Source organism: Anoplophora glabripennis, unplaced genomic scaffold (assembly GCF_000390285.2).
Source record: "Anoplophora glabripennis isolate ALB-LARVAE unplaced genomic scaffold, Agla_2.0 scaffold78, whole genome shotgun sequence".
Lineage (NCBI taxonomy): Eukaryota > Metazoa > Arthropoda > Insecta > Coleoptera > Cerambycidae > Anoplophora > Anoplophora glabripennis.
The window spans coordinates 446,831-461,075 of record NW_019416286.1 but is presented as its reverse complement, the minus strand read 5'-3'; the positions used below and the strand labels follow the sequence as shown (position 1 = coordinate 461,075).

The window sequence follows — 14,245 nt, the reverse complement described above, 5'->3', positions numbered from 1 at the left end:
AATTAATTTAAGCGTAGCTAACGAATAATTGTTGCTAAAATGGCACTTGCACTGTATCCAACCGCTTTATATTTGTTCCTACATAGCCATAAGTAGTATTCTCCACAAAGTGGTCGGTTGATAAATATTTATGTCTAATAATAAAACATAAATAATTTGAAAGATACAGAAAATCAAGCAACTTCCAAACTGCTATTTAAAAATGGAAGAAATACTATGCTGTGACAAAATAATTATGTTCCTATCAAGAATGTTTTAACACTGGATAAATCTTTTTTCCGAGTAGATGTTTGCTTGATATATAATTGAGACATAAAACTGTGAATTCATATAAAAGTGGTGCATGTTTATTGAAGGCGAACGAAGACATTTGATTAACACACAGCAAATTTAATTAAACAAATTATTTCTGTTGCCATAGCAGCAATAATTCTCTGTCAACTACATTCCATATCGTAAGTACGTTGTATTAACATCAAACAAATTACATCTACATTAGCTTCTACACTACTCTTAATGATTAAAATTGGTTTGAGTCTCTATTCACATTACCCTCTTAAACTATGAAGTTAACACATGAATACAGTCCAAGAGATATACTTTCTCTGCAATTTATATCGCGAGTGGCAACTCTCTTTGGAATTGCTCCAAGCTATGATTACAAAAACCGAAAACTGTGTTATAAAAGATTGTATAGATGTTTCACATTGTGCAGTGTAAGTTTTGTAACGATTTGTTCAGCAGTGTTTCTGTATCAACGTTTTATTATATTCGAAGTTGCTCCTATAACGTTGAGAGTAATGGATTTTATGATAGACGTAACAGGAGTAGTATTTTACGTAAACTTGTCACTGGGTTCATCATTTTGGAACTTGAAGACCTATGACAAGTTGATAAATCAGTTGTCTAGATTGGAGGGCCCAGCAAATTTAAATACCAGAGGAATAAGAAATAGTTCCATAAGAGAAAATCGATTAGTGTTTTTCATTGGTGGATCTTTCGTATTTGTCACATTTGTTGTGTTCCAGTTTCTGAATAATGCTGCTATTATTTTTCTCTATTATGTCCCTATGTTATCACTTCAATACGTAAAGTACATATCGATAAATGTCATCTATAGCGTCACGTTATCTATCAAGAGCAAGTATGAGGATCTCAACAGTATGCTTCTTGTTAATACCTCCATTACTACTACTCCCAAAAATGCAGTTAAACTCATGAAGAAAATTAGAATACTTTACTTAGAAATAAATAGTGTTATTGATACATTCAATTCGATTTTTGGTTGGCCAATGTTATTCCTCATAGCACAGTCGTTTATACAAATTCTAGGTTGTGTATCGCTTATAACAACGCATGCCTTTCGGAATACTATATTTCCTCAAATAATAATTGGGTATTATTTTTTTGGAACTGTGGTAAGTAAAATTACTTAAGTTAAATACTCGACTAAATAGCGTTCATTTGATAAATAATAACCGCAATATAATAAACAAAGTTGCCAGCGTTGCCATTTTAAAGTTCTAACACGTCTATTGGATTGGAAACCCTTTGGTTGGGATGACATTTGATTTACATTTAATCTGTATTAACATTCACATTTATTAATGTATTTGTAATTTGTTTGGTTGAAGTAATTGATTTCCATAATAATGTTTTTTAAATTTACCCTAAGACATTATTTGTCTCTTAATGTAGGTACTTCAAAATAGAATGATTATGGCAAAAAAGACAGACTAGAAGCTTCACCAATAAACTTTTTAATGTCACTCTTATACAAAAATTATACTCGAAGTAACCCTTTTACTGTAAATTAAATTTAGAAATGGATATTACTTGCCAGACTACAAGTCACAGATAGCAAACTATTTTATGGTACCCTTACTAATACTGTCGATATCTTATGAAAAGTACTTTTCAGACAGTCAAAAATATCTTTGTTTTTAGGGATTACTTTTGCGAATAATTTCTGCATGTGATAATGTACTCAAGGCATCAGACAAATTCGAAGAAAATTGCTATAAATTGAAAGCATCTCTCCCCTTACGATCCAAGCTGGCTGAAGAAGTAGACAAGTTGCAGACCACATTTAAAGTGCAGTCGAAGATTAGTGCCGCTGAATTTTTCGAGATCAACAGATATTTAATGCTTTCTCTATTTTCTACCATAACTACTTACATGATTGTCGTAATACAATTTAGATCTTTATATTCCTTACAGTTACAGTCTCAAAACGTGACTAATGTTGTAATAGGTTCAGAACAATGATAATACTTGCAGTTTTTCATCAAACATCCATTAATTCAAAACATGAAATTTAGAAATTGAATAGTATACATTTTTATTTAATTATTATCACTGTCGACATAGGTTTACAGTGTCATATTAAATTGTATAATAATAATTAGATATGTGCTAACAGTAGAAAAAAGTGTTGGTAACACTGATTGATTTATTGTAAAGAATCCAGCTGCTGAAAAAGTAGGTGCCAGTTCTTTTGTGATTTTAGTAAACAGAACCAACTCTTCTTTAAGGGAAGACTTGTCTAGTGGTTCTTGATGCAGAAAGCAGATTTTGCCAATTTGCTTCCCGCTCTGCTCCACTCCGTCACAGGACATTACAATCACAACTGTAGAAACCTGAAAAATGTTCAGCAAGTCTGAATAAATATGAGTATATCAATTAACAATTTGTGCCTAATAATGAAACAGTCCAGGGAACCAAGGGTTATATGGTGCCGATGGGCGCTTTTGCCCAGGGGGTGGAAGCCACCCCTTCTAGGGGGTGAAAAATAAAATATTGAAAATAACCCTGATAAAGCAATCAATTTTAAGCAAAAAGTATCTTATGAACATTTTTCGATAAGTCGATATTTTCTGAGTTATTGGTGATTGAAAATGTACATGTTTTACTAAAAAAAAGACGTTTTTCTGTAGTTTGTCTCGAATAACTCGGAAAATAGACATTCTATGAAAAAAAACCGTTTGATAATTTCATGTCCGCCACAAACTAAATTGGAAGCATTTAACGTAAAATAACTACAAAAAATTATATTTTTCAAGAAAAATGCACAGGGCATTTTTTAAAGTACTTAAATAATAAAATGAAAAAATGAACTTGACTTTAAATCATTTGCATAAAAATTAACAGAGTTATGATCAAAATAAAACTGTTAATTCGCTTTTTCGGAAAAAAATCAGTACAAAAACTGATGAATTTTTCACGAGATTCAAAATTAAAGGTAATCCTTCTATAATTTACATTATTTATGTGCTAAAAATATATTATACAAGTTTAAGCGGTTTAAAATGCATATTTTTGAAAATATTACGTTTTTATTGAAATTTTTTTAATTCCAAAAAATATAACATATTTTTGAAAATAACTTAAAAATGAAAAAGATACGAAAAATATTCAAGAGTACAAAAATTTTGTTTTTTTTTTACAGAATACTTAAGTTTTTTTTTATTTGTGTAGGATGAAAATTAACAGAGATGTCGCTGCTAGAAGTTTGTAATTAACATAATAAAATAATATAAGTATATAAGTATATTTGAAAATTTGAAATTAATTATGATTTTTGGCATATAAAAAATAATGAGAAATAATTATTTTGCATATTGCATAAATTAAAGTAAATCACCAGAAAGTTGTTACGAAAAAAATTACTTTACATTGTTTATTGGATTATTATATTTTATCATTGGGGGTGGTTTTTAAGGGTTAAAACAATGCGATAAATTGTAAATTGTATTATAATTATATAAACAGGTAAAAGAATTTAATTTATCCTGTTTGTACTATCAAATCATTTTAAACTGTTTTTTAATATCTTCTTATTAGGGGTAGTTTTTTAAGGGTTGAAATATTGTAATAAATTATTAATAATACCATAAACTATTGAAAATATTTCTATCTATAATATACGCCGAGATATACGCGCCATAAAAGTATTTTAAGGTCAAAGAAACTGTTAATTTTATATTTTTATCATTAAGGGTGTTTTTTAAGGGTTGAAACTTTATAAAAATAACGTAAATTATAACCCACAGTTTAAAACAATATTTATTCTATATATGAAGATATGATTTTAGTTTATATAGCACCTATTTTTATATTTACCTATTCAGTTTTTTAGCATAAGGGGTAATTGGATGGCGTTATGCAGAAAGCTACCAACCCACAATAGTGACAAACCGAGATAATCAACTCTAAAGTTTCTATTAATTTAAAAAATCTATAGGATGTTTAAATACTACTTTGTAATTTTCTTTTGATTCAAGATAGGTCTTTTGATATTTTATATATGTTTAAATATTTTATATACAAAATAAAGGTAAAAATGGCGACTTTTTGTGGGTTGGTAGGTTTTTGCATTTTGCAAAACTGGGAACTAATACCAATAATTTTGAATTAAAGCAAAAGTAGTATGAAAAATAATTATTTTTATTTATCAAAAAACAAGATAATGAAATTCCAAACTATTAATTTTATAAAGTTTTTATTTTATTCTACATCGTCCACTTCAAAATCTAAATCTTCAACATTGTAACCCTAAATTTTGATAAAAAGGCAATGCATCTGCAGGAATAAGATGCATCATTTCCTTTAAATTCTGCAATTTCGCATCAGCGATAGGCTTTCCGTTGGGCCACAGTGGTATTAAGTCACTAAAAATTTCTTCGTTACCAGGTCTACCTCGAGAAGATTTTTTGATCGAAATTTTTTGATAGGGTTGTGAAAAATCATGTTGCTGTATCATTAGCCGAAATGGCTCTTGTTTTCCTATTTTGATTGATTGTAATTGATATTTGCAGAAAGCTAACAATCCACTTGAGTGCATCTGGCACTATATTAAAGTAAAACCAAGTGGGTTGGTAGGTTTCTGCAAATTATAAGTATAATACCAAGTGGGTTGGTAGGTTTCTGCAAATTAAAAGTTTCGACAAAATACATAATGTGGGTTAGCATTTTATAGTTTTATAGGGTATATAATTTATTGAGGCTTGGTAGGTTTTTACAGAATGCAGAATGCGTATTTTATTAACCAAATATGCACCTAACTCAATATCTGGTATATTGTGGGTTGGTAGCTTTCTGCATAACGCCGTCCAATTATGCAGAGTGAAATAAGCTTAATTCCTAATTTCATAAAAATCGGATCTATCCGAAAGTATTCCGAGATTTTACCCTATTTTTCTCTTCGTTCCCTGGACTAACAACAATATATTTTCGAAATAGTACATAAAAAATAAGGGTGCCTTTTTGAAGTACCTTTTTTACAAAGACAAATAATAAAAGAGGCATACTTTAAAATAGGATTGTGGATACGACAGGAGAATAAGGCACCTAAAGTAAAAGTTGACAAATAAAGAACAACGCAGTTTCGGAATTAAAATGCTAAAGTAAAAAAAGAACATTCAGCAGTTTTATTTCAGTTAATATTGGATAAAAGTGATTTGTATTCCGAAACCACCAACATGATAAAGAAAGTCAACAAACAAACTCTAGTAAACAAGTTATTAACGACTCCACTTAAAAATAATGAATTTGCATAATATTTGAGGATAAGCAGTAACCAACATCTTTTTAATGAATTTAGTAATTAATTGTCGTAACTGATCAGTTGTAGATTTTAGTATCCTTACGAGATTTTTGCACACACGCATTTTCCATAAACCGTTTTTAACATTCGTTTACGGTATAATCTCACTATTTTAATAGAATCTATGCATTATAGTAAATAAAGATGTTGTTAGTATGTTATTTATAACCACTTCGTATTTCACAACAATAATTACTAATTGTATTTATAGTTATGATTATATCCTAATAAATATTCATTTAATCAAGTAATTATCATGTTATTACTGGGGTGGATAATGAAAATGTTGATTAACCCTTCTAGGATAATTTACGATACAGTTTACATGACTGACTGGTTATAAGACAATGATCCAAGTATTACAATTGAAGAAGAAACTTACAATATAAACCATGGAACAAACCAGGTTGGTAACTAATGCACTTATATCCAACTCGCCAGTCTGAGCGTGGCTGAGGACACTATTTATACTGTTCAAAACTTCTAGTACAGTACACTGTAAGATAAAAAAAATCTGCCATCCAAAGATAGCGTTGAATTGCTGCACAATGCTGTACAATATCTTGTACAAACCGAAAATATCGTTCAGATTCCAATTCAACCTAGTTCGAGTCAAACATGACAAAGTGTTTCCAATAATGGTCTCATTGAGAATCCCCAGCAAATAATCATATCTCCTTCTCAGCATCCTTGTAATCTTGCAAATGAAGATCAGCTCGAACAGTTGATAGTACAGACCGATCCTGCAGATAATGTAGGTGTATATTGCGGAGGGACGACCAGTAGTTATCCAATCGTAAGACTCATATATGTGTAACAACAAGAACATGGCATGATAAATGATCATGTTGATGTTGTTTAACAATAAACTTTTCTTCACTTCGAAATCAGTGTGGTTCAGCTTGCTTTCTATTTCTCTTATACGAATGAATAACAGTTTCCAATTGTTGCTCTTAGTTAGTGCTCCCAATAAACACACCGTGACGAAAATGGTTTGCGAAGCACACTGGCCTATATCGATGATCGTTTCAGTGATTTTTTGCTTTCTATATAAATGCTCCCTTCTTTCTGTAACAGTAACGACACATGACGTCATGAAAACTGTGGTTAGCACAACCGGATAAACTTTTGATATCATTATCCTTTTCTTGCAGTTCGTATCGAAGAAAACTGGCGTTATACCCAGAATGTTACCCAATTTGAATTGTTTGAGTAGAATAAAAATATCAAGCTTCGGATTGTGTTTCAGACCCCACATGTTTTGGTAGTTCGGAGATAACTGATATTATGTAAATTATGTATTATCAAAAGCAGATCTGCTTTGTTGTGTTTGGATCAATTCATTTGTAGCCGGAGAATAGATTAAAAGATATTTTTAATTAAAAATATATGTGCGATCAGCTCGTTCTGTCCACCAAATATATGGGATATCAACTGATAAAGATTCGGTTACTGACTGGCGAGTTGCATATTTTTTCTACGACGTCATTGTAATGACAACAATTTCTGTCTGTCTGTAACAATACCGGTGGATAACATTGTAGACGTTGATGGAGTAATGTTTATTAAATTTTTGCTTTGGCCATATTCAATCTAATTCAAAATCTCACGTTGACTTTATTTTTTGATAAAAAAGATGGGGTTATACAGGTTTTTCGTCGGAGATTCATATATGTTTTGCATATTTCATAAGGTTTTGGCAGAACTACGAATTCTCGCAAAGTTGTAAATCAAAATCATTAACTTTAAATTTCAATTTGTGTAGCTCATATTTTCTACAAGCCTCTATAATAAATTGTTTTTTCATTTGTAAAATTTTTAGGAATTTACAAAGTAACCAGTAACTAGGAACTATCAAAGCGATGAATAATGTACCGAATTTCTTTCAAGTATAGTGTAGAAAAAATATTATTAGGTAAATGGAACTTCACAGAAAGTATTAGTATAAAATATTAAAACTAATATTCTTTACATCCCGTAACAGTTTTCATATTTTAATGTGGTGAAAAAGGATATACTGCTAGCATACACTTTAATACAATTTAATAGATGCACTGTCAGTTATCGATATACTTTTCGACCATAACTAACTGAAATAACGTGCTATAGGTATTTAGAACAATATGACGTCAAGGTTTTAGTGGGATAAGGATCAATAAATAAAAGAACACTATATTTTAAATCATTGCCAACGTTTCGGTGTTATTTTAGACCATCCTCAGGGCTCCAAAATACAAACAATAGGCTAGAGCTGTTTTAGAATTTTTCTTTTTCGAGTTTTACGGTAATTGTGACAGGAACAATTTTTTTGAATTATTGTAAATGTATTTGTTTTTTATTTTAATACCTTAACGAATTTTGTTCAAAACATTGTATTTTAGAGCCCTGAGGATGGTGTAAAATAACACCGAAACGTTGGCAATGATTTAAAACATAGTGTTCTTTTATTTATTGATCTTTATCCCACTAAAACCTTGACTTGGATAACTAATCAAGATCGCAAAACAGTGGAAACGTAATATGAAGAATCTCTCATATAGTAGAAAGTATATAAGGTTCATAAACGTTTTAATGAAACTTGGAACATTTTTGGCTGTCATTCCAAATTATGATTTTGGGAGAAAAAAAATCATATGAAGAAATATGTACAGGATATATTCTGCAGTATCTGTTAGCATCTTGGTCAGTGTGACCCGTTTGGTCTGGTACAACAACTTCTTTTTAATTAGTAAAATATCAATTGTCATATTACATGGATTAACAGTATTCTAGGAATGCAATATGATTGTGGTTCTAGCTATTTCTTCCTTAGGTTCCGCTTTTTGGAATCTAAATCGATGGAAACATTTCTTGAATTATTTTTAACACTTAGAAAAATATTTTAACACCGAAAACACCTGGACAAAAATTTGATGAAGAGTCATCATTTTCAACTGTTCCTATCTGTTACATTTTTTATAATAAAATAAACAGTTATATTTACGAATGGACTTATCATTTCAAATGATACATTTTCACTTTTGTTGGTGGAGCATGTTTGTATTTATTTCACCATGTTCGACATTTCGTGAAAATGTTGGTGACAAGTAACTTAATTTTGGCAATTAAATGCAAGCATCAAGATTTAAATTGATTTTTAATTAAGGGGCGGTGGTGTTAATACAGAAATATGTAAAACTAACTGTCCGAAATGTATTCGCTTTATATGATCTAATGGGTGTAGTTATTAGTAACTTTAATAAACTTTTTGGTTGGGAACTCCTGTTGAGCTTTATGCAGACCCTTGTGATGGAGCTGGCATGTTTTACTTGCTTTATGGATTATTTATTCAAATACTGCTCTATCCACGATTCAGCCACCATATTAATATTCACACTGACTTTAACAATGATATCTTTGGTAAGTTGCCCCATTTATTTTTTTTTCTTTGTTACTATTACAAATTTAGCAAAATCCGAGGGACGAAGAACAATAAATACAATGTAAGAACTCTTCGTTAGACGCTGGTGCAATATTCATATGCTTAATCTGCTACACCCTTTGATTTCCCAGTTTGGAATTTTCAGGAAATAAATTGGGTATTATGTATAACATTTTATTGCAATATATAACTTTTAGAAAGATATAGCCAAAATTTGATTTAAAAAAATCATCTTTAGAGCTTTGAATGTCAAAAACAAATGAGAGTAGGCGTACTTAATAAAAAATCGTCCCATTTTTTGATGATCTAATTAAAAAAAAACAGTTTTTCTTGAAACAACACTTGTAAAACTAAAAAAAGATATGTTTATATCAACGTAAACATTGCAATATTTTTTTCTGTACAATTGTTTAAAACTTCAAATGTTTTGATCAGAAAACGGAAGAGTTTTTGCCAATTTTGGAGATGTTATGAACAAAAAAACAATATTCAAGGAGTTCTTAATTAAGGTGTTTCAGCCCCTTAGAAAGTATTTCTCAGCATATTTTTTAGTTCCTTTTAAAATTAATCATCTCTATGTCTACGAGCAGATAGGCAGGCAAATGGTTTTCCATTTAATGAAATGGTGACTTAATTTATTTCAGATTAACATTACGTGTACGTCCGTAATCAAATGTATTTTCAATTCAATCAACTAATAGAACTCCAATAAATTTGTCGGCATTTGTAATACTAGCACCAAATACGTTAGAAGGTTAAGCAATATGAGTTTTACAAGCAGTAGACAGAATTACAATTTTTTACAACTAACTTACCAGTATCTAACTTTTATGGGAATAGCACCAAATTACGATTTCGGCAAAAAGGTTTTTCTTAAACAAAATCTGTATAAGTTGTATTGCTCGACGCTAGCTTTTGTAATAATATGTGCTTTCTTTTGCCAGCAGTACTTTTACTGGGCAAACTTGAATATGACCTACACTGTATTTGCCTTAATTCTTTTTTTGTTTTCTCAGTTTATGATGTATATGTTGTGCATAGTAACTACGGCTAGTTCTGCATTCTGGAACATGAGACACTGGGGGCGGCTGTTTCAATATTTCTGTGCAGTTGAAGACGGTTTGAAAACAGAAAAAGTTATAGAAATGTCCCTGCTGAAGAATTTCCATTTTCAATTTTTTCTAACTCACGTAATTATAATAATGGCTCTAGCAAATTCATTCGTTCCTTGGTTCCTCTATGTAAGCCATCCAACATCACTGATTCTGGTAGTAGATACTTTTTATTTGTACCTGCAGTATATGAAGTTTATTAAAATCACCATAGTGTACAATATAGTTCTTGCTATTAAGTGTAAATATCAGGATTTGAATCGTTTCTTGGTCAAAGCATGTCGCAGCAGAATTTCAGAAATACCTAAATCTGTCGCGAAGGTTTCTTATTTGTATCAATTGACAGGGGAAACTGTTGATATTTTTAATAGACTTTTTGGGTGGGATCTTCTACTTTTCATATTTCACTCTACGTTTATAGTTCTGGAATGCTTCAATTTTACTAAGACATTTTATTACAAAATTGTTAATGAATCTATCACCCTTCCAGTACAACTGCTTGTAAACATCATCATCATGACAATTGTCTCCATGGTAAGCTAAATGCAGAAAAGTATTTACAATTGACTATATTAGGTTGCATTGAAATTGCACTTTGTGAAAAGAGAAACCACTTTTAATCTGCTTCGATTAATATACACCAGTATTACAACATTTTGTTTCTAGTAGCAAACGGGCTCCAGATGATGCGGTTACTTGTCAAATATTTCTACCATCAATACTTTAAGTATGTTACATTCGTAAAAAAAACAAAACGCACACATCGTGTGAATAGATTGTGTGAAAGATTGTGAATATTTCGCATCTACACATCTTCTGTACGATATAACTTTGAAGCAATAATCTGCAAATATTTGACACTATTTTAATAAATGTTTAGCTATGTTAATTCGTCCCATTCTATAAACATTTTTTTTTCAGGCTGGTCCTGTTCTAGTTATGTTTAGCTGCGATTTGGCTGTAAAAGAGGCAGAAAAACTAGGGGCTACCTGCTACAAGTACCAAGCTTATTTCCCAACGTTTTCTGAGGAAAAACAAGAGTTGCTTAATCTTGCGGGTCAAATTATCAACAATAGACCAATTTTCACAGCCGCAGGCTTTTTTGAGGTGAACTGTAGAACCCTTTTTGCTCTACTTGGAACCACTACAACCTATTTTATTGTAATTTTACAGTTCAATCAAACATAAACTGCATCGTTCGTAGCTTCACCTTCAAATACTTAATAGTTGAAAGCACATGAATTATATAACGCATTTCACAAACTAACTTAAAAATTGTGTGAAAAATTATTTTGAAAAGTCCAATAAATGTCTATAAAGCAATACTTTTTTTGTTTCAATTTTTATAGTATCTGTTAAGGAATTTAGAAAAGTAAATAAAGGGATTTTTTTATAAATTTGTTTATCCATTACTGAAGTTGGCGGCAGCAAAGAAAAACGAGACATTTGGAAGCGTTGGATGCGACCAATTAAGAAAGCAAGGTCTCAGGCGACCACTATTGCCTAAGAAGCGTTACAGGCCTCGGCAGTCTTAGAACAAATAGTAAGAATCGAAATCGATATCGATGTGGGGTTCTGATAGCGGGTCCGCCCTCACGGAGCTTAGCCCGAGAATAACAAGGGCGGGGGAAAGATTGCAGGCTAAGGCTAGTACCTAGATAAGAATTGTTCATGATCTGGAATTGCAACAGCCGACCAATCAAATTATCAACAACGAACCAACTTCTGTTATATTAATATAACAATATTTTAATTTTGTCTTTGAATAAATATTTTTTATTAAAGCTCTGATCCGGATTTGTCTAAATAACCACGAAATATCTCGTATACAATTAAATACTGTTCGATATTCAATTTATTTTACGTTTTACTTTTTTAAAATGATTATTTCCATTATCAATATTACCTAACAGAATTGATGATGAATATCTTCATCAAATTTGCCGAACAACAACATTTTTAATCTAAAAAAATGCTTTTACTTCCAACTATTGGAACCTCTTGAGCTAATTGAATAAACATCGTAGCTTCCAGCAGTTTGGAGGTTAAAGAAATTGTTCCTATTGCTTATGTTTAAGTAGAAAATAAATAAATCGATCAGTAACAGAAGAGTATTTCATAAAATTCGTGGCTTACATCTACCACTGTTCACAGCACCATGAAGTATATTTCATACAGTAGGAGAAGTATAAGATTTATGGAACCTATACTAAAAAATGGACTGTTTCTAGCAATTATGCCGAGCTATGATTTTGATAAAGAGAAAATCTTAAGAAAAGTATTCCACCAACTCTACAATTTAACGATTTTTATCATCTCAGTTGGTCTACTTTTCTTTGGTATTTATAGCGCGTTATCTAAAAAGCCAAATGCTTTTAAAATTTTCGAATTTTTGCTGGGCCTTATTGCAGTATGCGTAATGGCGATCGTGTTCGTAGTATCCTCTTTAGGTTCCGCATTTTGGAACTTGAACCAATGGAAATACCTATTCAGAAGTTTTACCCACCTCGAAAGGTATTTCAACACAGAAACAAGAATTGAGAACAGTTTTATTCGGAACTTTTACCTTCAGTATTTACTGTTAAATTTACTGATCATGATTAATTTGGTGACCTTAGTGTTCAATGGACTTAAAGAAGTTTCGGTGGTGTTTCTGGTGTACGCATGCTTCCTTTTCTATATCGTGCAATTAAGAGGAATAATAATGTACAATTTAATTCTGGCAATCAAGTGCAAATATCAGGATCTCAATGATTTTTTAATTAAAAAGTGCATTGCACCCACCGAAGATGTCGGTAAATGTGCTCGAAAGGTGTCTGAGTTATACGGACTGATGAACGAGATAGTTAATAATTTTAACAAGATTTTTGGTTGGGAACTTCATCTCATCGTAATACTTGCAGTTGTCTTACAAGTATTGTCGTTTGACCTTATTAATATGCTCCGTTTTAGAGAAAAGGGAAACGTGAACATCATTTCCAGTCACATAGCGATCCCCTTAATATCAATAGGAATTGTATCCGTGGTAAGAGTCCAGCTTTATCTTTTAAAATTTGTTTAATAAAATAAAGTTGTAAACAAACAGAATATAGTAAAAAAAAGGAATTAAAATACAAAGTTGACTTACAGAAGTAGAAAAGAAAACAAAATATCTGATTAGAAAATCTATGTTTGGGTCAGTTTTTATCCAAATAGTGGATAGCTTTCTTTGTGATTGAAGCAATAAAATATTGCGAAAGCTTATTCGCATAAAAACAAATTAAAACAAAATATATATAAGTTTATTAATTAAAACTAAAAGTAACTAGTGTATTAAATATGAAAACTGTAATATATATTTATACTCTTCAGATTGGTCCCATTTTGATTATGTTTAGCTGCGACTGGGCTATAAAAGAAGCAGGAAAACTGGCCTCCACTTGTTACAAGTACCAAGCGTATTTTCCCACATTTTCCGTAGAGAAACAAGAGCTGCTGAATCTAGCAAATCAAATTGTCAACAACAAGCCAGCCTTCACTGCTGCTGGATTTTTTGAGGTGAACTGTAAAACACTTTTCGCTCTTTTCGGAACCACCACTACGTATTTTATTGTAATTGTACAATTTGAGCAAATGTAAGCAGCTGTGTATTTATTTTTTTATTAAAAACTTGGTTTACCAATCACTTAGAGATGTGTGTGAAATAACTGCTACACTATATTAATAAATATACAAAAGAAACAACTATGAGTTTTGTTCCAACTATCCTTTTAATTTTTTGATTTTTATATTTCTAACTAGGAGTAGGAGGAGTAGGAGTAATTGGAAAAAAATTAAATCCTTTTTAATTCAGTATAAAATTTATAAAGTATTAATAAATAACATTATAATTTGTTCAAACATAAAATTATCAGTAAATTATAAAAAAAATAAAAAACTAGGGACACGTTCCTGTATAAAGTTAAATTATCCTTGATGTACCCGATTTATTACATATAATAAATTTTGTCATACCTAAAACCTTCAGAAATCAAAATAGAGATTTTAAAGCGTTCTACTTAAAAACAGCCAACAGTAATATATTACATTATTCTCCCTTCTACAAGATGTGTAGAAGTTATGATCTAC

At 30.8% G+C, this 14,245-nt stretch overlaps 2 protein-coding genes across 2 annotated transcripts; one reads left to right on the top strand and one right to left on the bottom strand.

Annotated features, from left to right (window-relative positions):
- Positions 1-2,372: 2,372 nt before the first annotated feature.
- Positions 2,373-6,863, bottom strand: LOC108907915 (gustatory receptor 68a-like). The gene is made up of 2 exons (XM_018711754.1): positions 5,988-6,863; positions 2,373-2,639 (listed from the first exon to the last, which is right to left on the bottom strand). Exons 1-2 carry the CDS (start codon positions 6,861-6,863, stop codon positions 2,373-2,375), a joined length of 1,143 nt encoding a protein of 380 aa, XP_018567270.1.
- Positions 6,864-13,507: 6,644 nt separating this feature from the next.
- On the top strand, positions 13,508-13,756 carry LOC111693199 (putative gustatory receptor 2a). The gene has a single exon (XM_023457430.1). The coding sequence runs from the start codon at positions 13,508-13,510 to the stop codon at positions 13,754-13,756; it is 249 nt and encodes an 82-aa protein (XP_023313198.1).
- The last annotated feature ends 489 nt before the right edge of the window (positions 13,757-14,245 follow it).

Bases quoted from the DNA above. Each gene is read 5' to 3' on its own strand.
- LOC108907915 (XM_018711754.1), bottom strand. From the start codon at position 6,863: ATGTGGGGTCTGAAACACAATCCGAAGCTTGATATTTTTATTCTACTC. The intron at 2,640-5,987 runs GTAAGTTTCTTC...AACATTTTTCAG, and splicing joins TTTGTTCCATGGTTTATATT to GTTTCTACAGTTGTGATTGT.
- LOC111693199 (XM_023457430.1), top strand. From the start codon at position 13,508: ATGTTTAGCTGCGACTGGGCTATAAAAGAAGCAGGAAAACTGGCCTCC.